The 26,188-nt window shown below is 40.6% G+C and overlaps 1 protein-coding gene across 5 annotated transcripts in view; it reads left to right on the forward strand.

Moving 5' to 3' along the window:
- Nucleotides 1-26,188, forward strand: part of RBM33 (RNA binding motif protein 33) — a 152,896-nt gene that overhangs the window by 92,357 nt on the left and 34,351 nt on the right. For all 5 annotated transcript variants that reach the window (XM_087433658.1, XM_087433637.1, XM_087433643.1 and 2 more), the window contains 5 exons: nt 14,614-14,746; nt 15,141-15,484; nt 16,754-17,062; nt 19,448-19,735; nt 22,970-23,629. In XM_087433658.1, the coding sequence (XP_087289784.1) occupies nt 14,614-14,746; nt 15,141-15,484; nt 16,754-17,062; nt 19,448-19,735; nt 22,970-23,629 (1,734 nt within the window). The remainder of the gene's footprint in view (nt 1-14,613; nt 14,747-15,140; nt 15,485-16,753; nt 17,063-19,447; nt 19,736-22,969; nt 23,630-26,188) is intronic.

The following is a 26,188-nucleotide window of genomic DNA, read 5'->3' on the forward strand; positions in this document are numbered from 1 at the left end:
TTGTGTCTATTTGAATTCTATTTTATTTTATTTTATTTATTTTTTTTGTGAGGAAGATCAGCCCTGTGCTAACACCTGCCAATCCTCCTCTTTTTTTTTTTTTTTTGCTGAGGAAGACTGGCCCTGGGCTAACATCCGTGCCCATCTTTCTCCTCTTTATATGGGACGCCGCCACAGCATGGCTTGCCAAGCGGTGCGTCGGTGCGCGCTCGGGATCCGAACCGGCGAACCCCAGGCTGCTGCAGCGGAGCACGTGCACTTAACCACTTGTGCCACCGGGCCGGCCCATGAATTCGATTTTAAATTGAAATGTTCTTTCTTGTACACATTGATTAGTCTGATAGGTTTCTTTTTCCACAAAGGCTCTCCCTGATGTTTTTGTCATTAATACAAAGTTTTAAGTCCTTTCCTTATCGTAAGTATATTTTCCAGTTATGTATTTGTCCTCAAAGAGATGTTTATTGTTTTTAAAGTTTGCCCACTTAAAAAAAAAAGTAAAACTAAAATGTTGATTAGTAATACTTTAAAGTGTTGCTTTGAGATTTTGCTAAATAACCTAATTTGTTTTTGGTGTCAGTGCAGTTGCTGTTTTTAAGCATATGGGTAAATCCCAAGTAACTCACATTGTAAAGATTCTTGAACCATGGTAATTTAAAACCCATTCATTCATGATTTTGCGCTGCTGCGTCAGGTAAATGCTGGTATTTCAGGGTAGCCAGTTAAATGCTAAGTAGTTTGGCTGCTGAATAATTCGTGATCTTTGTTTAAATTAAAACTAAAAATTATCTTTAAAAATGCTACTATAGTTTTGAGTTTAAATTAGTCTTCTTAGCGATTACCTTACTTTAGATAGACCCGATAACTGAGGTTTCCATTTGCATTTGCTGTGTAGTTACAGCACTTCACAGGTAGATCTGACTGCATTCTGTTTCCATGTAACGGGGTGCATGGTATCAGGTGGTGGTGATTGACACTTCCTGGATGTGTTTTACACAGCATTTCATGCAAATCATGTTTGATGAGACTGCTGCATCAAATTGCATTTCTTTCTGATTATAGCCCATGCAGATGTGAATCCAGACTTTGTCCCATCTTTCTTTTGAATCCTTACTGTTTTTACAACTTGCCTGCACTGTCTTGTAATTATTAGCACTTAAGATAGGGGAGGAATGATGGGCATTTTCTCTTATCAGATCTATGAGTAGTAGCAGGCGAATGTGGGATGAGACCCTTCCAGCTGTCAGGCATTGTCAGGCTTGCAAGGAGAGAGTGCAGTTTAAAATGCAGGTGACATAATACCCAACATCCTCCATTTGCTGGTGGGTTTCTGATTAATCGTGATTACCATACATTATCATACCATCAAATTTAATCATATCAATGAATTCCCATCTGCAGCAGTAACAGGAGCAGCTAAACACTGTGGTAACAGCTATTAAATATGGTGGATATAGAATTCAGAACCCCGTTGACTTGACTTGCTGTCTTGTCACCACACATTGTATGTGTTGGGTAGAGATAGGGTGGGTGGGAGTCCACATGCATAGCTCAAAGGCCAGGGAACGAATACTCATGGAAATATAAAATGGTTTTCTTGTACAGTTACTGAGCCATTAAGCCACATTGTAAAAACTGCATTATAAAAGTGTGTGATGCACTATTTTGTTTAATTTTTGGCTAAATAAAACTATTATATTGAAATGAAAACCTTTCATAAATCCTCCCCAGATATATAGTGCCATGTATAGTAGACTTAAACTTTGAGTACGGTTTGCTGATCTGTAATTAAATAATTCAGCCAATGAAATGCTAACAGTAAGGCGAAGTTTCAGTCTTAGAAATCCAGTCTGTGCCAAGAAAATCTCTACAGCCTGTTTTTGTTGATGTATCTTGCAAAGCACACCAATTTTTTCTTTAAATATTTATTTTCCCAGGAGTCTTTGAAGACCTGTAGTTTTGTTTAGATGCATTTTAAGATAAACTTGGAAAAGGCCTTATTTTATTGTAAAGTACCTGAAAGTACTTCTTCCAAAGATTAGAAATTTTTTTTATTTTTAAAATTTAATCCTTTCGATGTACAAGCCTGTGAATTTTAACAAATGCATACAGTTGTATGATCACCACAATTAAGATAGAGAATAGTTCCATCACCCCAAAAGACTGCCTCACGCTGCCCCTTTGTGGTCAGCCCCTCTCCCCACCCCAGCCCCTGATAACTGCTGATCTGTTTTCTGTTCCTAAAGTTGTGTCATATAAATGGAATCGTATGGCGTATTTCCTCTTGAATGGCTTCTTCCACTTAGCACAGTGCATTTGAGATTCATTCATCCATTTTGTTGCCCCTATTAGTAGTTTGTCCTTTTTTATTGATGAGTATTATTCCATTGTATGGATGTACCACTGTTTGTTTATCCATTTACCATTTGGATAGTTGGATTATTTCTAATCTTTGGCTGTTATGAATAAAGTTGCTCTAAACATTTGTGTGTAGCTTTTGTGTGAACATAGGTTTTGGTAAGTAGCTAAGAGTGCAAATTGTGAGTCATATGACAGGTGTATTCACAGAGGGGAACTTAAAGCAGACAGGTCCTGTGCTTTCAGTTGGCAGAGCTGATACTGCTGCTTTGCTTTTTAATCAGTCTTCTTTGAATGAGGAAATACAGTTTTCCTAGAGCGTACACTGCTGAGGATCAGTGGGACGTGAACAAAATGATGGAGTGATTCCTGTAACCCAGATTTTGCTGAGAGCTTGTGTTCAACTTTATGAAGGTATCATTTTCTCCATTTTATAGATGGGGAAACTGAGTCTTGGAAAGATTAAATTACTTGAGTTCACATAACTGAGTGCAGAAAGTAGGATTGGAACAAAGGCAATCTGAATCTCTTAACCGTGCTGTACCTTCTCCCTTTCTCTCTAAATATTAAAATGCACCTCAGTAAACAGGGTAAAAATGGTTGGGTCTGGTAAGCTGAATCACAACTATGTAAGATCGTACCAGCCACTAAGTGCTGAGGTGGAAGAGTGTCCTGTGGTGGGGCCTGTCCTTGGATGGGGTCTTTGGGGAGAAGAATGGGAGGGGTAAGGTGCAGGAATAGAGGGTTTTGCATTTTATGAAATAATATAAATAACTAGTCTTAGTTTCACCAAATGCAGTATTTTGTACTAAAGATGTTATAACTTGTGGTGCATGCTCTGGTTTTACTGCTTGAACTAATAACATTTTCCTGATGTATTTAAGTCCATGTGGTGTCCTCCCCGACTCCTGCTTTCCCCTGTATGAAACCTAGTGCTTGGCACTAAGTATATGCTTCTTCAAAATATTTAGGATGTATCTGTAGATAGAAAATTACCTTCTAGGAAAGTGAATGTAGGTATTCAAACAGCACAACCTGAAAGAGAAAGAAATCTCTGGAAAATACTGAAATAAGAGGATTAACATTATGATAGAGGGCTATAATTTTAATTATGTCAGGGGCCACTAGTGGTCTTTATTTTTTGCATTTAACCCATTTAATCAGAATTAACTGAGAGGTGTTCTTAAGTGTCTATTGGTTTCTTAAGTAGTTCTTTGCATTTTAAGTGAGATTAATAAATGAAAACATGTTGTAGAGGAAGGTTGTAATTCATTGAAAGATTCATGAAGTTTCAATGACATTGTTAAGGTATTTAATTAGTCTTATTAACATATACCAACTGACCCTTTTAAGGAAGCTGATAAGTCTCATAATAGCTGTTAGAGCCTCTTTATTCTTTGCATTGTATGATTAACTTTGTGCTAAGCAATTTATGCCAAGTTTTCATCTTTTTTTTGTAACCAAAGTTATCAGTGCTTCCCGAATAGGATTAATGTAGATAACATCATGTAATTAACAAGAGATGCAAAAAAGTGAAAGTACAATTTGTATAAGAATTATAGGGGAGAAAATGATAATTTTTTACCTTGGACTTTTAAAGGGATTTAAAGAAAAGCAAAATAGAGCAATTATTTGAAAGGATTAAGGTAGCCTTTTCTTTCAAAGAGTAGAATTACATTAGTACTAAAAGTTCTATTAAATGAGGTATTCACAGCTCACTAACAGTCTTTAAATAATTCTGCATTTGGTAGAGGGAATTGATAATTTATTATCCTTTATACCCATGAAATGATAGAAGTTATTAAATGAATGATCACATTGAGAGAACCTCTTAGGTGGTGAATGTCAGACTTTGGAGCTGTGGTTTATTCAGCATTACTTGAAGACAAATTGGTCGCAGCAGAAGCAGAGTGTGACGGTAGAAAGAACACTTTATCAACCAAAAATCTGAACATGTGGGTTCATGTCTTGAGTTATTTATTGATAGTGTAACTTTGGATAATCCACTTTTAACTCATAAATCTGAGTTTCTTCATCCCTTAAAGGAAAAGTTGTTTGTTCTGCCTGTTTCTCGGTGCTGTATTTATGAAAGATACACTATTGTATTTGACTTTTGTCAGTCAGGATGTGAATGAGGCTGCATGTAACAGAAAACTCAGCAGTGACTTAAAAAACCAAGTTTCTAATTTTCTGCATAAAAATGAGGAGGTTCTGGGTTGATATAGCAGTTCTATGCTGTTATTAGGGACCCATATTTTTTTCTCCCCAAATTCTAGGCCGACAGAGGAGGAAGAGCAGGGGCACGAGGAGCGTGCCAGCTGAAGCAGCCCCTAATGAGCCTTCCTAGAGGCCCCATCCGACAGTGCTGGCTCTGTTGGTGGGCCAGAACCTAACCCTGCTGACAAGGTGGAATTTGTAGTGTTTGAGCTGAGTACAGTGTGTCCTTCTGTTACTCAAGAAGAAGTGAGAATTATACTAGGGAAGCAATTAGCAATCTTTTCCATGTGGCTAAAACTTATGGCCAGAATTTAAGTTGTATAAATAGAGAAAAAGAAGGTGACATCTGTGTTCAAAATTAAACAGAGAAAACAGTGAGGAAAAATGGTGCTGTGAGCTTAATGATAGCTACTGTTTGTTAACTTTCTCTTCTGTTTCAGAAGGGCAATACTGATAACAGTCGATAAGCAGCTTTCAGGATCTTAAAGCTTAGAATTTTTCGGTTTATTTAAGTAGTCAAACTCGCAGGTTCTGTTATCCGTTGAGGCAAATGGAGGCTGTGAGGGGCCTGCGCGTCTACCCCAGACGGTTTCTTCCTTGTGTCCCGCGGGATCGGACATCTCCAGGGTCGTGACCGTTGTCACTCTGGTTTATTTCACATATCAGTCGTTGACTTTCTTTCTGAATAATATCTGGTATTATCTGCCCTTTTTTCCTAATCCCGCTGCCACCTGGCCCTTATGCAGGCATTTGTCGTCTTGGAAATGGGCTTTTTCCTCATTGGATTTGATGCATTTACCATTAAAACGGTCTCTTTTCCATTGTTGGCCTCCCTCATCTGTACAGCTCAGTGTGTGTTTCAGTTCTTTAGGGCCTGTGCATGAGCTGCCATCACCTTAAATGGCACTGGCTGCCCTCCGCCTGGCTGCTCCAGGTTACCACATCTTTCTGGTGTCAGTTTCAAGGTTATGCCCACAAAAACCCTCTTTTTCCATTCTTATTCTATTGAACCAACTTCTAAAGCCAGAAATTTCCTTGTTTGCTCAACTTGAGTCAGCTATTTCTTTCTAAACTGTAGATAGCATCTCTGGTCCTACCCTGCTTTATCAATCTCTCATATGTTGATCAGATAAGAACTGCTAATTTCTTTTACCCATTCAGTCCAGCCATGGAATATCCATGACTGTCTGACTTTTGACTTGATATAGTTCTTATTGGTTTTCTTGACTCTAAAGCACACACACATTCTCACACAATTACCTATAGATATGTGATTATAAAACATTGAGACAGATAAGGGAATGTAAAAACTAACATTTGCTGTTCATAACAAGCAATAGATAGCCTAGTTGGTTAGTGTAGTGCTCTGGAGATAGGTGACCCTGTGTGAGTCCGGGCTCTGCCGCTTTCTAACCTTGCACTGTGTACAAGTTATGTAAATGCTCAAAAGAGTTCTGTGAGCAGAATCCCTGCCTCTTAGGATTGTTATAAGAATTGAGTGAGCCAGCAGAGAAGCTCTCTGCAGAGTTAGCTAGCAGCAGCAGGAGTGGGCTGAACCTTAGGTCGGCAGCAGCAGAGTCCAAGATGGGGATTTGAGTGCGCAGGGTTAGGTAATGTGGGATAGGAAGTGGGTGGAACTGGGCTAAGATGGGGTTTCAGGTCAGAGTCTCCAGCCCCGGCCTGATCCTTGCGTGGAGGACCCTGGAGCAAATGTCCTACCTCAGAGTTGTCCACCCTGGGGCAGAGGGCTGTGGGCTGTGTCAGGCAGTCCTTAAAGAAGCAGTGCCCATCTGCCAGGACAGCATTTGCAGCTGCTGGGGCCTGTGGCACCAGCACAATAAAGGAGATCCGGTGATGGCCCCAGAGTGTCCAGCACGGGAGTATCAGCTAGAGTGGACTGACCTCATAGCCCTAAACTTTCAGCGGCTTGGTACCGTGAAGTTTATTTCTCATTCCAGTCACCCTCCGGGCTCCTTCCTCTGGCCCTCAGAGGCCTCTCCATTCACTGGCAGGTGGGGAAAGAGTGAGGATTGTTTGTGGGAGGTTATTTTTAATTGACCGGGTCTGGAACTGGCCCATATCACTTCTGCTCACATTCCATTTGCCAGACCTCAGTCACGCGAGCACATTGCCTTGCAGGACTGGTTGGAAAATGGAGCCTAGCTGGTGCTCGGGAAGAGGATGTGAGCATGGACGTGGTGAATGCTGGCAGTCTCTGTCCTGTTGAGGAGGAGGGCGGCTAATTTTTATATAAAGCCAAATAGCATCATAGATATGGATTTATATTTTATTAGTATTAATGGTCCTATAACAGTAATAAGATAATTATTTTCACTTTTTCTGTTGACTTCCATCCTTAGATATAAAGCCATTTTCTAGAACTTGGGCAAATTTGGATATGTATATCTATCTATATATCCAAATGTATATATACATATAGATATGTATACCTATATATCCAGATTTGCCCAAGTTCTAGAAAATGGCTTTGTATTTCCATATTTATTATATGTTATTTATAGATATATGCCTATACCTGTATCATGCTCTTTGGGTAGCATGATAAAGTTTGCCATTATGAAAATTTACTCCTACTATATTTTACCTTTCCTTGAGTATTTTCTGACTTAAGGAATATAGTTCTAACTTACTGATGTGTATTTACTTTTAGGATTGACCCTGTAAAAATGCTTTGTTGTTATTGTATGAGTGAGTGAACGATTATCTCTAAGCACCACCTTTCGAGTAAAATGAAGCATTTTTTATTTTACTCGAGTGCTCTTGTGTGGTTTTTATGAGTGTCATGTATCTTATAGGTGTATGATTCTTCAGTTTGATCTGCAGCCAAGAAGGGGAATCTGGCCTTGGGCTTTGCTCCTTAACAGCAGTGTTGGAAGTTTACCGACAAACTATCCACCTAATTTTCGTTCTTCAAGGAACAACTGTGTTCTCCAAAAATAGGGAAATGGTTGCAGGGTGGAGAACAGTCTCCATGTTCATCTCACTTTTCCTCTCTAATTATTACATCATTACAGTACAAGTGAAAATGATTTCTGTCCTACAGTTAAGTGAGAGAATTAAGTTCTGTTGATCTTGGCTTCTCTTTGCTCCTAGTGCACGGTGTGTGTTCCAGGGCTGCTCAGCCCAAAAGCCTCAGGGGCTTCCTTGCATCTAAGTCAGTATATTCTAACCTCCTTTATTTCCTTCCTGAAGCATTCAGTCTTTCACTAACTGTCTGTGTGCTTTGTGGGCAGCCAGTTGTTTCACATGCTGTGGTATTCCAGAGTAGAGTGTGGGGCTAGGATTACCATGCTATTAGGAATAGGCAGTTTATTCATCCATTAAATATTTATAAGTGTGCCAGGCTCTGTGCCAAGCATGGAAGTATATTGGTGAATAAAACAGACATGGTCTCAGCCCTCATGCATTTGTCAGGTGAAGGGCAGAGAGAAGTGGGAGTGGATTTGAGAGAGATTTAGAGGGTAAAATTACTAGGACTTGGTGATGTCTTACCTGTCAAGTCTTTCTGGTTTGAACTCAGAATGAGAATGCAGGAAAGGGATCTATGCTGATTTGTCTTTCACCTTATAAGGACACATGTAAATTGTCAGAAGCTATGTATTATATATTTACAGTACAGGATGCTGTCTGCAGAAGTGTCATGTGAAAATGGTAATGGCAAGCGTGGTGAGCTTCTGTTACTTGCTGGATACTGTCCTAAGTACTTCACATGTCTTTTTTCATCTTTTCCCATGAGATAGGTACTATCCGTTATCCCTGTTTTGCAGATGAGAAAACCAAGGCCCAGAGAGGTTCAGTCACGTCCTTAGGGCTCCGCTAGTGAGTAGGGACTGGAAGATGCAGGCCTGAGAGCCCCTCAGTCTAGTGCCAGGTCCACTTTCTCAGTCACTGGATTAGATAATGCCTTTAGGATGAAGGATCATCTGGTTAAGTGTTAACTGATGAAGAAAGAAGTTGGGGAGCTTGTTATATATTGCTGACATTTGAATGCTTGTGTATATGTGGTTAGATAGCACATGGATAATTAGTAAAAGGAAAGAAGGTTTGGGGAAGAGATGAAAATCATGGTATTGAAATTCCAGAGGGTGTAAGATTCATGATCCCAGTATATTTTCAGTTTAATACAAAAAAAATGTCTTTAGAAGTTATGAATATTTAAAATAATCTCCCAGGAAATCTGAAAGTGCTTAGAGACCCAAGAAGTAATGTATCCAGTTCTCAGGCAGCTTGAAATTTTTATTGAAAACTAACCACATTGGTCTCTTGGAGTTCATTCTTGTAATTCAGTAACTGCTTCCTTTTCAAAAAGGGTGAGGTTGAGGAGAGAATACTTTCCCTGATCTCAACCTGTGCAAAGTCAGCCTCAAAACTCAGCAGACCTTCTACTTACATGGAAGTGGAAGCCAGTCTACTTTCCAGTTACGTTTGGCCTTATCTGTAATGAGAAAGCCTGTCTTTTGGAGGACTTGGAATTAACTCTCTAATGGAAGGAGGAAAAGAAGGTCATAAAGAGCCCTGTTGCAGCAGCTGCACGATGAAGCTACGTGATGAAGCTCTTCAGAGCGTCATCAGCAGGGGACGAGAATTGTGGCACTAAAACGCAATCATGGAATTTATAAATACTACAGATTTCAGAAGAAACTGAGTATTTTCCAAATCTCTGTAAGCCCAGTACGATATGAGCCTGGTAAGAAAAGTAGTAGTAAATATTGGGGCTTCCCATGTTAAATAATGAAGAAAGCCATGTTTATTAGTCAAGACGGAAAAGTCAGGAACCTCTTCCAAGCTTCTTCTAATTGTGAGCAAAGTTGAGGAAGTAAGGTAAAGAGAAACTGCCAGTCCCTGGCTTCCGTGAAGCTGCGTGAAGAAACGCTAGCTACAGAAGTCGTTCTGTAGTGATGCTTCCTATGTGTGGGGCTGGGTTCTGCCTTCTAGGTAGTGGTGACGCAGCTGTGGATACTGTGAACACAGAGTGTGTCCTGTAGTTGCTTGCACCGGAAGGAAGTGGAAGTGGGGCTGAGCTGGGAGAGTAGAGAGCAGTGCTGTGTCGGTAGTGGTGTATAATTACAGTGATTCTGAAGAACTGAGAAATGGGGCTTGGCTTTATCCTTCTACGGAATTGGTGAACCAGTTGTAAGTTGATAAAAAGTTCTCGCGATGAGTGCTGCTGCTGTCTGGCTATTACTACAACACAGTACTTAAGGGCTGAGTGGAAATAGCCCCAAAGGGCTCTCCTTGCTCGGGAAGTACGTTCTACTCTTCCTGTCCTTTTCTGGTGCTGTCTCCCTGTGTCTGTGCTTGTTTGTTAACTAACTCACTAGCGTAGTGGTGACTGAGGCCGCTACTGAGCGAGAGCCCTGAAGCGTGCTGACTGTAGTTCAGCTTGAAAGTGGTCAACAAATCAGTAGAATAATACTTTGAACTCCTGTTATAATTCAACATACTGTTTCTATTTTTTTAATGAAAAATCTGACCACATTCAGTAATAGAGTAAGAATTAATTTTTTTTAACAAATAGTCTGCTGCTACTAAAAATTAGCAGCAAGCACGTTATTCACGCTAGAAAGCTCTGTAGGTGTAGCTGTAGGTGAATGAAAGCAGACGGGACAGAAAGGAAGCCAGGTTGCAGAGGGCACTGAGGGGACAGGGAATCCCTGTCAGCCTGGGGGTAGGAAGCAACTTCCCCAGTAGGAGTGTTCGAGGGCAGGCCTATGAGGGCCAAGGTACTAAACGATGCTCAAAGATTGGAAAATATCCTGGGTAGTGGGAGGAGCTGACCAGGAACAGGTGAAAAACTGCCCAGAGACATTGGTGGACCAGTTAAAATTAAACATAAACTTCAGTGATTCCAATTCAGTGTAAGGAGATTTTTTCATCCACAGCGCTCAGTAGGGTGTAGAGAGGCAGGACGGTCGGGTCCATCTGTGGCCCACATGTGCGGGGGGGTCTCCTGCAAGACAGGCAGCTGGCAAGAGAATGAAGTAGGGACAGGAGAAAATGAAGTTTCTGTACTGAGGGTTTAGCAAAGAAGCCTTTTTCTGTAGCGATTTCACATTTTGGCTGAGACAGAAGCATAGAGTGAACATTTTCCAAAGAAATTGATGGAATGTGAAAGTTTGTATATGATGTGATGGTTTCCAGAATTCACAGTTCTGAGTTGGATGTAGACTATCATTTTCATATCTAAGTCGGGAAAATTTGGCTTTTAAAATCTCCAAACTTAGTAGTTTTTATAAGATTTTTATTGTAGGGGTTGAGACTTCCCCTGCTGCATTTTCATCATGTCATGAGTAAAAGGAACCCTTGTAGGAGTTTCAACTTGCTTTTCTTGATATTGAAATCTCTGATTTTAAATAAATAGAATGATGTCCCCTTGGGCAAATTATGTAATGTCTTGGGTTTCAATTTTCTTGGCTGTGAAATAGGACACACCCCCCCACCATCACTGTGCTGTGCACTCATGAGCTCAGGTGGTCGAGGGCTCTGTACAGGTCCTGGTACGCAGTGTGTGAGCTGCAGCTGATGAAAGTCACTGTTGTCCTGCCAAAGAACTCATGGACCCAGGGGCCCTCATCTGTCTTTACTCTGAGGTAGAGACTCGTACAGTATCATTACTCGACTGGCTTATGTTGGTTTCACCAAGGTTGTTTATTTAAATCCTTGGCAGATCACTGCAATTGTTGGTTAGTCACCATATGGTGGGGAGTGTGTCAGGGGTTGGCTCATATACACACAGGCTGAGAATCCTTGGTAAGTAGAAAGAATTATCTCCCACTCTTGTTGCCAGCGCTCGGACCTGGCCTTGATTCAGAATGCACCTGTCCAGACTTGGGCATGGTCTCTGACTCGGTTCTCAAGTCTTCTCACCTGGCTTCCACTGGGCTATAAGACCAGCCAGAGAAGCAAGAGAATTGACATTGAATCCAGGTAACCCACCAGGTTACCAAGTTCCTAGTCCCAGATCCTGTGCTTCACCAAGCCATTCCTGAGTCTCCCTCTCCTGGACCCATCCCAATGCCACCTTACACCCAGCATGGCAGACGGATCCACAGATTCCATTGTAGTTTGTTCCAGCGCCAGCCCAGGTTTACGACTTGGTCTTTCAACTTGTTGCATGATTCTAAGAACACGGACAGATCCACTGTTTCCAAGAGTTGACTTGGACTCTGAGGGCTGTCCAGGCCAGTTCCCTTAGACCTTCTCAGTGGCACCAGTCCTCCTGCTGACGGGCCACTTGTGTGCCTGAGGGGCTTTTCTGGGGCTTTTCACAGGCACCATTCCCTTGCTGGGATCTACCCCACCAAACCCACATGTAGACAGTCCTGTTATTGTGACGTGATGCAAACCAGCACACACCTACTTATGAATGACCACAACTCAAGTATTTGAACAGAGCTATTATTTATTATCACACTTTAAAGGTTGAAAATGTATTTCCATTTTTCTTCAGATAGGTGTTAATATTTTACTATTTGTAAGCAAAAACCTCATGAAAAATACGTGTTTTTTATTTTTAAATGAAATTTTAAATTTCAGTGATTTCTTTTACCTTTTGCATCCAAAAGCTTGGTTTAGGCTGTGGTGTTGTCCCTTCTCAGTGTCTCAGGAGCATAGTTTTAATCTATGGGTTTTGTGTTTCTGAATGTAAATTATTTTAATGAATCTTATCTGTCTCTCTGTATTTATCTGTTTGACACTCTTTCCTGCTGTCCCTTCCCCCAAGCTGTTTAATGGAAAATGGGTTTTACTTTGGGTGTGCATTGCTAATTTGTATGGTCAAATTGCATGGATTGGAGGCAGTGTGACCAGTCAAACCTTGCCACAAACCAGAGGGCAGGCAACTTTTTATTTTCTATGCACTCTAAGAAAAATGATGTAAACATTTTTTTTTTGAAATAATGTCAGGACCTTGATTGCTAATTTATTATCATCCAGAAAGTTTTGAAGATTATTTCAGAACACCTTTTGAAATACATGTGTATGTAAGAAAAAAGTTGACATGTAAAACTAAAGACAGAATACTAATGCTGTATTTTATAAATAAATACTTTATTAATAAATGTTCTATTTAAGTTACCTGGTGAAATACACATGCAAAGGCACACCATGTATTTCACTGACTTCAAACAAAAAATAAGAATATTTTTAAAAGAAGAGGAAAGAATGTGGCAGTGGAAGAAGAGGCAAGTCCATTGAAACTCCTAATGCAGATTTAATAAGTAACAATGTATGATAGCCTATGCTATTAGAAATACTTTTCTAGCATATTATTATAGTAAAATTTTTTTTTTTTTTTTGAGGAAGACCAGCCCTGAGCTAACATCCGATGCCAAGCCTCCTCTTTTTTGCTGAGGAAGACTGGCCCTGGGCTAACATCCTTGCCCATCTTCCTCTACTGTATATGGGACGCCGCCACAGCATGGCTTAACAAGTGGTGCGTCGGTGCACGCCCGGGATCTGAACTGGCGAACCCCGGGCCACCGCAGCAGAGCGTGCGCACTTAACCGCTGGCGCCACCAGGCGGGCCCCAGTAAAAATTTTAAATATCGAAGAATATCCATATCAAAGCATCATATCAGTAAAGTATCAAATTAACATTATGATAACATTTATTTATTTATACATTTATTTACTGTACATCTATTAGAGGTAAAAAAAACTTTCTAATTTAGTATGAATGTATACAGTGTGTATTCTCACTTATAAATCTTACATTTCTCAGTTACTGATGTTTAGTGCTTTGATCGTTATCTTAACTGAGGCCTTTATCTAGAGTGAGAAGTGATGTTCCCTAATGTCAAACAAACATTGGTAAGGTGAGAATTTCCTTGATTTCACCTAAAGTGGTAGACCAAGACTACAAGAATTTAAGCTTTGGGACTGTCTGTTCCCCATGTTTCACTAAGTCCCTAATATCTGTATTTTTATGAAGATGTAATATTTGTGTTTAAACATAATTTTTTAACATCATATAGCCAGCGGTTTTACGGGTTTGTGGTGTGTATACTGGTGTTCATTTTGCATTATTACAGTGCCATGGGTAGAGCAGACTTTCGAAGAGAGAAGGAAGGCCATTGTAGTTTGCAAAAGCATTTTCAACGTTATAAAATGATGTCATATTTAGAGGGAACAGCTAATGTATTAGTAATGAAGTGACAGAAAGGGTATTAGGATTTTAAGTTTATGAGAAAGGAGTGTGATTTTAAAAAGTTGAGAAATACGGGATGAGTTTTAAAGAACAAGGTGTTATTAAATGAAAATTATTTTGATGATATTTATAATTAATTAGTTCTTTCTGGAGAAGTAAAAAAAACTGTGAGGCTTTCTTAAATTAAGCAAATGCAGTGTTTTAAAAAATCTCCGTGAGTACTTGAAAGGCCAACTAAAAAATGAAGTGATTTTAGTTTCTTTCTATAGAGTTCTGCTAGTGATACGTAGTCATTGAAAAATGTTAATCTATAGGAGGTCAAAATTTTTTATCCGACAGAATCCAACTGTGTAATATTTCTTTTGTAGTAATGTGGTTTCATAAACATTTCACATTTTCATTTCATTAAACATTTCACTGTTTCGTCAGAGGTTGCTGATTTTTGTTATGGTACGAATTCAATTTCTTTTTCTTCTTTTGAAGTAAAGCAGCTTCATAGCTGTAGCTTATGGTTGTGTTAAAAAGGTAGCAAAGAATGGCATATTTGAGAAGATCGGTGTCAGGAACATGGGAAGTAGACATTTAGTCTTTCGGGTTACTGGGCAAGAAGGTCAGTAAGGTTTCAGTAAGCTTAAAAATAATGTTCTTGTTGTGCTGTAGGAATATTAAAACAGGGACTTAATGTTTAGATGCTGCATTCTGATGTTTGACTGTTTCGTTTCGGCAGAATTGCTTATTTTGCAACATGTAGGTTTATATATGGGGGCTGGGGGCTACAGGAGATCAGTTACTTGATGTTTTCAGAGGGAAACTTGGAACTGTGTATACGTTTCTGAAAATCACAGTTTATTTTCCTGCCTTTCATCCTTCAGGGCCCTCCAGAATTTCCACAGCACACACCTGGACCCGTTCCCAACAGTTTTAGCCAGCCCCCACGCCTTCCTCTTCAGGACCAGTGGAGAGCCCCACCCCCTCCCCAGGAGCGAGACCCTTTCTTCCTAGGAGGTAAAGGGTGATGCAGAGTAACGGAACAAACCCGGATGGGGTGATGTGCCTAAAGACATTTATGTGTTAAACTGAATATAGCTCCCAATAAGAGATTTTGTTAAAAGAGCATCACATTTTTGTACCACGGTGCTTCTGCATTGTCATTTCAAATGCTAAAATTGGATGTTGTTGGTATCTGAAGTGTGAAAATCTCATACGAAGGAGGAAATCATCTATAGAAAATGACTATTGAAGTAATCTAGAAATAGCAGCAAAATCTAGAATTCTTTTCAAACATTTATATCCTGCCACCACTTGTAATTTTTGTCTATAGTAAGATAGTACGTGAAATTGCTTTTCTGTGAAGTGTGTGTACTATAGAACCAGAGGGTAATGGTGTACTACTGTTCAGTTTCAGGTGAACCAAGGTTCCCCAGTCATCTCTTTCTGGAACAGCGAAGTCCCCCTCCACCGCCACCTCCCCCCACGCTTCTTAGCAGTAGTCACCCTGTGCCCACTCCCAGTCCCTTGCCATTCACTCAGCCTGGACCAGCGTTTAATCAGCAAGGACAGCAGCCAGTGTTCCCCAGAGAGAGGCCCGTAAGGCCAGCCCTCCAACCTCCAGGTCCAGTGGGCATTCTTCACTTTAGCCAGCCGGGGTCAGCAGCCGCACGGCCTTTCATTCCTCCTCGACAGCCCTTCCTGCCTGGACCGGGACAGCCGTTTCTGCCCACCCACGCACAGCCTAGTCTGCAGGTACGCCTCACCAGCCAACCGCAAGGAGGAGCGCACCTGCAGCTTTGTGTCTTTGTGTTTCATAAAATGAACGCACGTTTTTATTCTAGTCTACTAAGATGTGGGGAAAGAGTGAGGGTATTAATCTTAAATATACTGTGTATTAAAGACAACTTTTTTGACAATGTTGTCTCCTTAATCATAGGAGAAATATAAAAAGTGATTGTCATTTTCTGGGAACTGAAAAAGTTCAGTATTAAGATTTTTTAAAGGATACACTGCTAATAAAATTAACACTTTTTGATAATACCTTTGCTCATCATTGCAAGATTCTTAAAAGGTTTACCGATGGAAATAAAGTTCTTTGTCAAATTGTATTGCTGCAGTATGTAGTGGAAAGATTCTTTGCGTGGAGGAAAAAAAGTGTTGCTGTTCCCTCATTATTTGAAAGATTTGAGTGCCCTCTGCTGATAGGCTGTGTTTCGTGGGCTGCCTTGAGCATCTGTGATTTCTGTCTTAGCCAGTATGTTTCTTCTTGTACTTAAAGTTTACTATTAAAGTATAGAATGATGATACGCACCTATTTAGAAACACATAGACTATATGTCTAAAGTGAAAAAAGGAAAATTGTTATTTAGGGTATCAAAGTAGGATAAAACGTTTTTTCATTTTTCTTTTTATTAAAAAAATAAAATGAATAATCTCCATTGCAGAAATATTTTAGTATAGATAAGTATTTAAAAAGGAAACTGAGTAACCCCATCGTCTAGAAACAGTCACCACTGAGATTGGGGTTATGTGTTTTCTGTCTTTTTAGTGCATGCATGCTCATACCATGCTTTTCTTTTTCCGGTTAAACATGTTATTGTGATCTTCTCATGTCAATGAATTACCTTGCACTGCATCATTTAAAAATGCTGCACAAGTTTACATTTTATGGCTGTCATATGTTTTGCACTTGTTTACTGGTTTCAGTACTGTCATATTAGAAATGCTGCAGGCGACATTCTTGAGGTTGTGTTTGCTTGCATCTTTAGTTATTTCTTTAGGACAAAGTCCTGGAATTTCAGGATTAAAAGGATTTAGAGCAAATATAAAATGTAAGATAGTAGCTTTTGGCTTATTACTGCATTTAAGATAATATTACCTTCATCAACAAATCTAAAATGAAATTTTAGTATCACTTAAAGTTTCCTTCTGGTGTTGGGGTTTTTAAGGAAATGGCTGAATTGCAACGTAACTACTATATACACTTATAAACTGTTGTTTCTCTTTCTTTTGGCATGGAAGGGGCCCCTGCACCCCCCATTGCCTCCTCCACACCAGCCCCAGCCCCAGCCCCAGCAGCAGCAGCCCCCACTCCAGCCCCAGCACCAGCCCCCACTCCAGCCGCCTCCGCAGCACCAGCCGCCACCTCCACAGCCGCAGCACCAGCCTCCTCACCAGCCACAGCAGCACCAGCACCACCACCACCTCTCCGTTCCTCCTCCGCCTCTGATGCCCATGGCTCAGCCCCAGTTCAGGCCTCATATGCAGACAGCTCAGCCTCAACCCAACAGCAGCCGAATGCAGTGCCCCCAGCGCCAGGGGCTAAGGCATGTAAGTCTCTATCTGTCTTCAGCTGTCTTCAGAGGGTGCCTTGTAAGTCTCAGAGCTTTAGGGGCAGTACTTTGAGTTGGAATATTTTCTAATTCTGATTTAATTAATTAAACATATGTAGTACATTTTTCTGAAGTGAATGTATGTTTAAAAAACTGTTTTGGAAATTGATTTTCTTGACTACAGAAATTAATAATGTCCTTTTTGTGCCTGAAAGACTGTATTAATATCATTTACTTCAGCATCTTACTTTTGTATGTCTAGATATTCCTGTAGCGAAAGATGATATTATGAACTAATAGGCACATAACTTTAGAAAATACTCTTGAGTGACAGTCACTACCTTTGCCGGTGGCTTATTTTTGGATGCATAAATTATCTCTATCTCCTTGAGCTCTGAATAAATAAGTAAATGAATTCAGGAAGAATTTATTGGCTGTCCTCTGTTGCCAGGCACTACTCTAGTTCCTGGGATACAGCAGTGAACAAAAGAGACAGATTTCCTGCCTTCGCGGAGCTTCTCTCTAACTGTGGGGGATGAATGGTGCATTTATTTCTGAGGTTTCGCTCTCAAGTACCGTCAGCAAATGTGTGGCTTGTCATGCATCAAAAGAAACTGGGAAATGCGTATTGTCTTAAACACAGGAGACAGCGTTGCTGTTATTGCCTTGTCCTGCATTGTAGCGCCTCTGTAAGGAGGCTGGTGGTGGGGTCCAGGCTCTAAAGGTGGCTGGTGGGTCCCTTTAGTACTGTCCCTTTTGACCTTGAGCTGCCAGCATCTCATTGAGCTACTTTTAATCTCAGTTTTTCTCAAACCTGCCCCTTGCTTTGTGTGTGTGTGTGCGCGCGCGCGCGTGTGTGTGAGGAAGATCAGCCCTGAGCTAACATCCATGCTAATCCTCCTCTTTTTGCTGAGAAAGACCGGCTCTGTGCTAACATTTATTGCCAATTCTCCTCCTTTTTTTTCCCCCAAAGCCCCAGTAGATAGTTGTATGTCATAGTTGCACATCCCTCTAATTGCTGTATGTGGAACGTGGCCTCAGCATGGCCGGAGAAGCGGTGCGTCGGTGCGTGCCCGGGATCCGAACCCAGGCCGCCAGTAGCTGAGCGTGCGCACTTAACCGCTAAGCCACGGGGCTGGCCCTGTCCCTTGCTTTCTTAAAGTAACATTAAGACTAAAATGATACAGGAAATAAAGGATTTCTAGCTTTGGGAGGAGAGTGCTTTGTAACCTAGGTTTCGTCTTGTTAGAATAGTGGCGGATTACACCCCCGGCTTGTCTTTTTTTGTGTGAGGAAGATTAGCCCTGAGCTGACATCTGCCAATCCTCCTCTTTTTGCTGAGGAAGACTGGCCCTGGGCTGACATCTGTGCCCATCTTCCTCCACTTTATATGGGACGCCGCCACAGCACGGCTTGATGACTGGTGCGTAGGTCTGCGCCTGGGATCCGAACCTGCGAACCCTGGGCTGCCCAAGTGGAGCGCACAAACTTAACCACTGGGCTGGCCCCCCAGCTTGTTTCTTTAAACACTAACCCGAGGGCCGGCCCTGTGGCTTGGTGGTTAAGTGCGCGCGCTGCGATGCTGGTGGCCCGGGTTCGGATCCCGGGTGCGCATCGAGGCACCACTTCTCCGTTCATCCTGGGGCCGAGTCCCACGTACAGCAACTAGAAGGATGTGCAGCTATGACACACAACTATCCGCTGGGGCTTTGGGGGGAAAAATAAAATAAATAAAATCTTTAAAAAAAAAAAAAAACAAAAAAAAAACACTAACCCGAGCAGTCTTGGAGCTCAATCCTCCTTCAGCCATCTCTCGTATCTATAAACTCCTCTAGGTGTTGGGTCTCTTAAGAATCCCGAGAATGAACATGACTGAGAATTTCGTCTTGGATAAAACTTTGGGGCGTCTTTCTCCTTCAGGAAGTAGTTTTTCTTAGGACGTTGACTTAATGCTTGATTCTTTTATTGTCCCAGCTTGAATTTAGGGGACCCAGTAAAAGTGGTGGTGCCGTTAGTCCAGCCAACTCCTTGTGCAAGTGGAGTCCTTTTTTGGCTCTGTCTATTCTGTTAAAAATGTCAGTCCCCGTACTCAGGCACCAACTGCAGTTACCTGGTGTAATTTCCATAAAGATGTCCTTCTCTGTAGGCAATATGATACCTTTACCAGTCCCAGTTCTTAACAGTAGGGCATGCTGCTGTGTAGAGCAGGAAACACTTAACACGTAAAAACAAGTCTACCAATGGGAAATGTATCCGCCCCCCAAAAGAGAAGTAACTTATTAATGAGAATAGTTTTTTAATATTTTTATCTAATAATATGCCTTATTATGTTCTTTCTCCAAAGTTTCCAGTTGTAATTAGAATTTCTTTCTTCTTATGATAGAATACAACTTCTCAGAATGTAACCAAACGGCCAATGCAGCAAATGCAGCCAACTGCTCCAAGAAACAGTAATTTGCGTGAATTACCAATAGCACCATCACATGTTATAGAAATGAGTAACAGTCGTTGCTCCTCCACACCTGCAGCTCAAGTAAAACCTGTTATCAGCACGTCACCACCCTCGAGGCCTGGGGTGGGGTCCAGGAATGCACAGGGGAAGACTGAAGTGAAAGTCAAGCCAGTTAGCCCTGTGGTTCAACCTAAAGAAGAAGCAAAAACAGAACCAGAGGTAGGACTATTTTATTAAAAAATAATATTTGATCTCAAACAGGAAGCCTTATAATTAACTTGTACCTCTTAGTACATTCTCATCCAGTGACTAATGCACAAAATCTTCCCACTTTTTTTCAGCTGGGTCCTTGTTTTAACCTAACAGCCATATTCATGTAAGACATGCTTCCATTCTCACTGGTTTACGCTGTTAGACTGTATATGTTTGCACGGTTATGCTATAGAGTCTGTATATATCAGGGCTTAGCAAACTGTTTCTTTAAAGGGCACCAGATAATAAATATTTTAGGCTATATAATCCAAACTGTCTCTTGTAATTATTCAATTCTGCTGTTTTAGCACAAAAGCAGTTAGACAGTTCTTACATCAGTGGGCGTGGCTGTGTTCCAGTAAAACTTGACGACAGAATCAAGTGTTTGGCTTGATTTGGCTGGTGGGCTGTAGTTAGCTGACCCCTGATATATACTGTTACGTTTCTGTGACTTGTTCTTGTTTTATACTGTGAACTGCTAGAAGGTAGGACCACTTTTACTTTTGGCTTTTAAATTAGATTTTTGGGGGAGTTTGTATTGTTTTGAATTGTATATAGTGTTGCTGATTTTTAAATAGGTATAAATGTTGTTAAGAGTAAATAATAAATGCAAGTCAGTATTTTACATGGTTTCCAATTGAGATCTTATTTGCACTTGATTTGGTTTGGCCAAAAAAATGATTATTTTTGCTTAGAGGTGACTCAGTATTAGTCAGTGCAGTGTTGGTCATGAACTTTTTAATTATCTCTTGTTAACTATTAGTAAAATTTGTGGCTGGGACAAACCCCTTGAGGCCATTGGTCTCCTATAAAAGAAATGGGTGTGCTTGTCTAATGCTTCCGTGCAGTCAAGATTCAGTTCTGGGCTGTTCCCTAGAAGTACAGATACAGAACTTGGGCAGTATCTGTAAAACGTGGGTTCTAACAAAGCATAGGAGTCTAGTGTAGCATAGGTTAGAAACACGCCCTCAGAGTGATGCACCATGGCTAGCACTGTGACCCTGAGCAAGTTACTTCACTTCTCACAGGCCTCCATTTCCGTAACTTTTGGGTGTATGCACCTGGGATGTAGTAAAAGATGAGTATGTAGAAGTTATACTAATACTAATAAAATTTATATACAACGTAATAATGAGTATCGTACATGTATTAACTTAATATGATAAAAGAATAATGGCTTGAAGAGTTTCTCCAAATAAGAATATAGGCAAGTCATGTTTTCTTAATTATATAAAAACCAGTTACGACTGGTTTTGTCTTTGAATCAGTTAAATTGGGGGAGAGTGGTCAGATTTTCTTCTCATAAATTATTGTAGCAGTTGTACTGTAATGTTACCAAATCAGAAATGTAAATATAAAGTCAAAATATTGAGTTAACATTTAATAAGATCTTATTAGAAGAAGGGTGACTTTTTTGCTTTTAAAATAATGTATGAAAAAATAATGTAGATTTACAAACTGGATTGGGATAGTTAATGAAAAGAAGTCTTTGCTGAAAATTTTATCCTGCTTTTAGTTTATATAGCTTTTCTTAACTTGTGTGTGTAAACTGATTTGCTTCAAGAAAATTAAGTCACATACACTTTACTTTTATAAAAATAGTGTCTACATAAAGTGAGAAAGTGGCTGTGTAGGCATACCACTAGCCACGTGTGGCTGTCCCTTTCATAACACTTGATTTAGGCAGACTTCTGAAGAAGGCTTCTGTAGTGTCAGACGGATGCTTTGTGTGTGAAATGGAACTTGCAGGTAGCCAGAGTACAAGTTGAGTGTCTTAATTTGTTTGCTTTTAATTTTCTGTGCACATAGAATGGGACTAGGAGTAAAATTTTTTTACTTTTTAAAAAAATGTTCTATTTGTTTTGCTTAGGTAAATGTCGTTTATTTTCTTATATTCACCCAATTGATAATGATACAGTAAAGGACAAATCTATTTAGAAGTATTTCTACCTATATTCTTGAATGTGTTTTCACTCTTTCTTGATTGCTTGGGGAAGAATCCTAGTAAATACTAATTATTCATGCATTTGAAGCAGCGGGCCCTCTGGACCTGTTACTATGTCCCCAGTGGTCTTATGCTCCCCAAATAGCCGGGCCTTTTGAACTATTGGCCTCTTCTTACTGTTTTTCTGTCTTCTCCTTAATGTCACTTCTTGCTCTGTACACCTGCTTGTGTAGTCCTCATCTGCCTTCAAATTTGCTCTTTCAAATCTGTCCTAGACTTTGAAATTAGATAACTGAATTGGTTAGAATTGCTTCTAAAATGACAAGCAGACCCCAATGAGGGCCTGCCTCTGTGTCCTGTAGGTCAAGTGCACAGTCTCTGGGTGCACCAGCCGACTTCAGCTGCATTCTGGTCTTAATTCCTAATTCTTAAGGTTTATTTGTTAATAGCTGAATTCTGGATAGGTTAAATCCTATTACATTCTTTTGTAAAGGATCTGTAGATGAGGATAGCTATGATTTTTTCTTAAAGAAAATTATTACAATTTTTAACAAATGCTTAACTTATAATAAACTTTCCTCATTGGATGCTTTTTATGACAGTTACTGGACTTTTTCAAAGATTTTTGGATAGACTTCGGAATGGTTTGGGGCTGGCATACTAAAGACATTCCTTATATACCATTAATATTCCAATACTGCAATCGGCAGCATTTTGATTCTGAGGAGAGTGCATGAGTTCAAGGTCAGAGAGATTGACTTGTGCTGTTCATTATAACCAATTATTCTGTGACAAATGAGTTTGAGATCAGGCTGAAAATTCTGTACAAAAAATCAATAGTTCTAATCAGGCCCTTTCAGGTCATTTACACCCCCCCCTTTTGTTGGTTCGTCAGAGAAGAGCCAGATAAAACCTGTGTGGCAGCATGGCCTCCCTGCTGCTGCTGTTTCCACTCAAAACATATTTTGGTATCTTGAAGGTTTAATTGGCTTCAAACTTGTGAATGAGTGGAAATTTACATTATTTCGTTTTTAATATTCTGATAAGATCTTCCAAATTAGCTGTAGCTGTGTAATTTTTTTCCCTCCCCAGAGGAAGGAGTTATACTTAAAGTCTGTAAGTGGATTTTGAATGGCTTCTTTCAAATCCTGAATTAAAGGGTTTTTGGGAAGTGCATTTTCTTAGTTTGTTGATATAGACTGGAATGGTCACCTTGCCTCGTACTCCATAGTAAACCATTCATATTTCTATTTCAGTTTCCTGATGAAGATGAAGAAACGAGGTTGTATCGCTTGAAGATAGAAGAACAGAAACGCCTCCGAGAAGAAATCCTGAAGCAGAAGGAGCTACGACGGCAGCAGCAGGCTGGTGCTAGAAAGAAGGAGCTGCTTGAGAGGCTGGCGCAGCAGCAGCAGCAACAGCAACAGCAGCAGCAGCAGCTCTATCCGCCCCCAGCCCCAGCAGAGCAAGAGGAGCAGACATCGTCACCTTCGCCCACCAATGGTAACGCGTTGTTACCCTTCCCAGGTGCACAGGCCAGACAGAATGTGAAAAACAGACTTCTCGTGAAAAACCAAGATGTCACTGTTTCAAATATTCAGCCCAAAACATCAAATTTTGTGCCATCTGGTGCTAACATGCAGTATCAAGGACAACAGGTGAAACCACTGAAACATTTGAGACAGGCCAGAACCATACCTCCGAGTCCTGCTCAGCACAAAGTCCTGCAGGTGAAACCTGCAGACGGGGAGGGGCCGCCACCCCCCTCACAGACTGCTCGAGTGGCGTCCCTCCAGAGCCGGCCCCCAGACGCCAAGCCCGGCACGAAAAGGACTGTCATGCACCGGGCACACAGCGGTGGCGGAGATGGGCCGCACGTCAGCTCCAAGGTCAGGGTGATTAAGCTGTCAGGCGGGGTAAGTTGACGAGGTTACCAAGCCTCTTGGAATCGTGCTTCACTTAGAATGTCCCCATTCCCAGAGAAAGTTTTGCAGAGGGGAAGTAAAAATGGCCCGTCACAGTCGTGTAGACCAGCCTCTACCCACTTGGCGTTGGCGTAAGAATTGTCGTTTACATTCCACTTCCAACTGGGACCCACGTTGTTCCAGTGGTCTCTCTTGAGTCTTAATGCAAGACCAGTCTGATGATCCCTAAATTAGACGTTTCTCAGTTTTAGCTTCTTTTTGTAGATAATTTGTGATAGAATCATCAAGTTTGTGTTAAAAATAAAATTTGCTTCACCACAAAACAAATCACTTGTTGTGTGTAGCTTTAGATTCAGTGAGCAACTGTGGGCAGGGTGGGGAGTTAGGGGCAGTGTGTGTGTTTTGTGTCTGCTTTTAAGCAGCATTGTTCCAAAGACTGTTTCCTGTGTTCTGTTTTCAAACTAATTTCCCCCATTTGAAACAAAGAAACAGGATGAACAGAATTCTAAAAGAAATGATCTTACCACATGCTTTCAAAAGTGGAACACACTTCATTTCTTTCTTTCCTTTTGAACAGTGCTCATTTTAGATCGTTTCAGTAAGGCAGAGTAATTGCAGTTTTCCACTGCAGTTTGGATAAGTTCAGTACTTAAAGTCGCTGCAGATAGATTTCCATTGCAGAAGATTCTGCCGTCATGAAGCCGTCTAGTCTTTACTTAGGTAATAGAAGGTAACTCTCATCTCTGGCTTTAATTACAGTGAATTCTGCAACAGATGCTATATGGTGTGTGTAATTGGTGTCCTCTATAACAGCACTCCCTATTGTGTGCAATTTGTATTATAAATTGAGGAAGAAAGGGGAAGAACTGTAAGACATAGGCTTTCAGAGCAAACCAGCTAGTGATGATTACATTAAAAACCACAAAATACTTAAGAAAGAAAAGGACCTCTAATTCTCAGTCCATCCAAGGAAAGTAGTACTGTATGGGAATGTGAAGGAGCACGGGTGTGGCATGGCATCCTTTGCGGGACTGGATTAAGAAAAACTCATCATTAGTCATTTAATTAGTTGAGTTTTAATTGCTTTTAATTCTAGGTTTGTAGACTAAAAATGTGAAGCTTTTCATATGCTGTAAGAAAACTTTTGATAGAATAATATGAATTAGAAATTCCATATTCAACAGGACCCATAGTTTTATTTTATCCAAATCTGTTTTTTATCACCTCCATTCATTGTGATTCAAAATGTTGATAAGCAGATGGCATGTGTGATATCAAATTATTTTAATATCGTATAAATTGTTCAATTTGGGTGAGAACCCAAGCGTTCGTCAGTTTCCGAGGGGTCTGTGGCCTTTGCTCTTGACCTCGTTTAAAGCACACATCATCAGTGTCGCATTGTTTTCCTTGAGTTATAAACATAGGAGGGGACGTAGGGCCATGGCTGAGCATAGCCTTTTCTGGTGGCAGCCATGGTGGTGCTTTGTGCTGCCGGGGCTGGTGTGACTCGAGGGCCATGTGCACTTGGCACAGGCGAGCTAGCAGGTGCAGGTGCAGCTCTGCTGTCAGAGAGTAGCTTTCCAACCAATGAACACCTTTCCAGTAAAAGACTTCATCTCCTTAAATGTTTGCTGTCTTTTTCTCCAGTGGAAAAAATATATTTTTTATATCAGACTGTATTCTAAAATCATGCTTATGTAATTTTACAACATAGTGAAAAACAGCAGAGGAATTTTACATGAAAACAGCTATCTGTCAAACTTTGGAATAGCATTTTAGCTCTTTTTAATTCTTAAATATTAAGTTAGTTAACCAACATGTTTTGTGTCTTAGGATTTATTCCAACAATTCCTCCAGTAGTGTGTTGGCAACTTTTGACTTATCAGGGGATAAATGTCTCGTGTTTGTATCTCTCTGAACTGGAACAAATAGTATTTCCCTAATGGCCTTGGGTTTTTTGTTTTTTTGTGTGTGTGTGGGTAAGAACTATTTTTAAGAGAGCATATTCATAATTGTGCTTATTTCAGGTGATGCAAAAAGGAAACTGTTCAGTGCTCAGTGTGCTCACATTTCTTCTCTCATCTCTGTCCCTGCTGGTCCTCTTCTCCTTCCCTCAACTGTGGCATCCATGCCCAGGGCTGCTGTGAGCCCAGAGCTAAACGGTTGGCACCCCAGTAGGGACCTGACGGGCTTAGCATTTGGTAGGGTTCACTTGTATATCATACCTGTGCAGAATATTCCTGATGCATTTCAGGTTTACAGTTACTCGCTTAATAAAAGCATTTTATTGTCAATTCACGTTCTCGTATTTTGCTCTGAGTCTTAGACTTCTTTACATCCTGTTAGTACAATGCATATTGTATTTCTAAGGTTTCCTAGAGAGAGTTACTATGGAGAGAGTCAGTTTTATTTCCTTCATTTTTTTTCTAACCTAAACTGCCGTCTAGTGTATTTAATTAAATTATTCTTGGCATTCGGTCGTCTCCTCATTCTAGTGTGGTCTCTAGACAGGACACGGGACTATTGCAGTCCACGATGCCATTCTAGAGA

Source organism: Ceratotherium simum, chromosome 1 (genome assembly GCF_057802395.1).
Source record: "Ceratotherium simum simum isolate JZ-2026a chromosome 1, ASM5780239v1, whole genome shotgun sequence".
NCBI classification, from domain to species: Eukaryota; Metazoa; Chordata; class Mammalia; order Perissodactyla; family Rhinocerotidae; genus Ceratotherium; species Ceratotherium simum.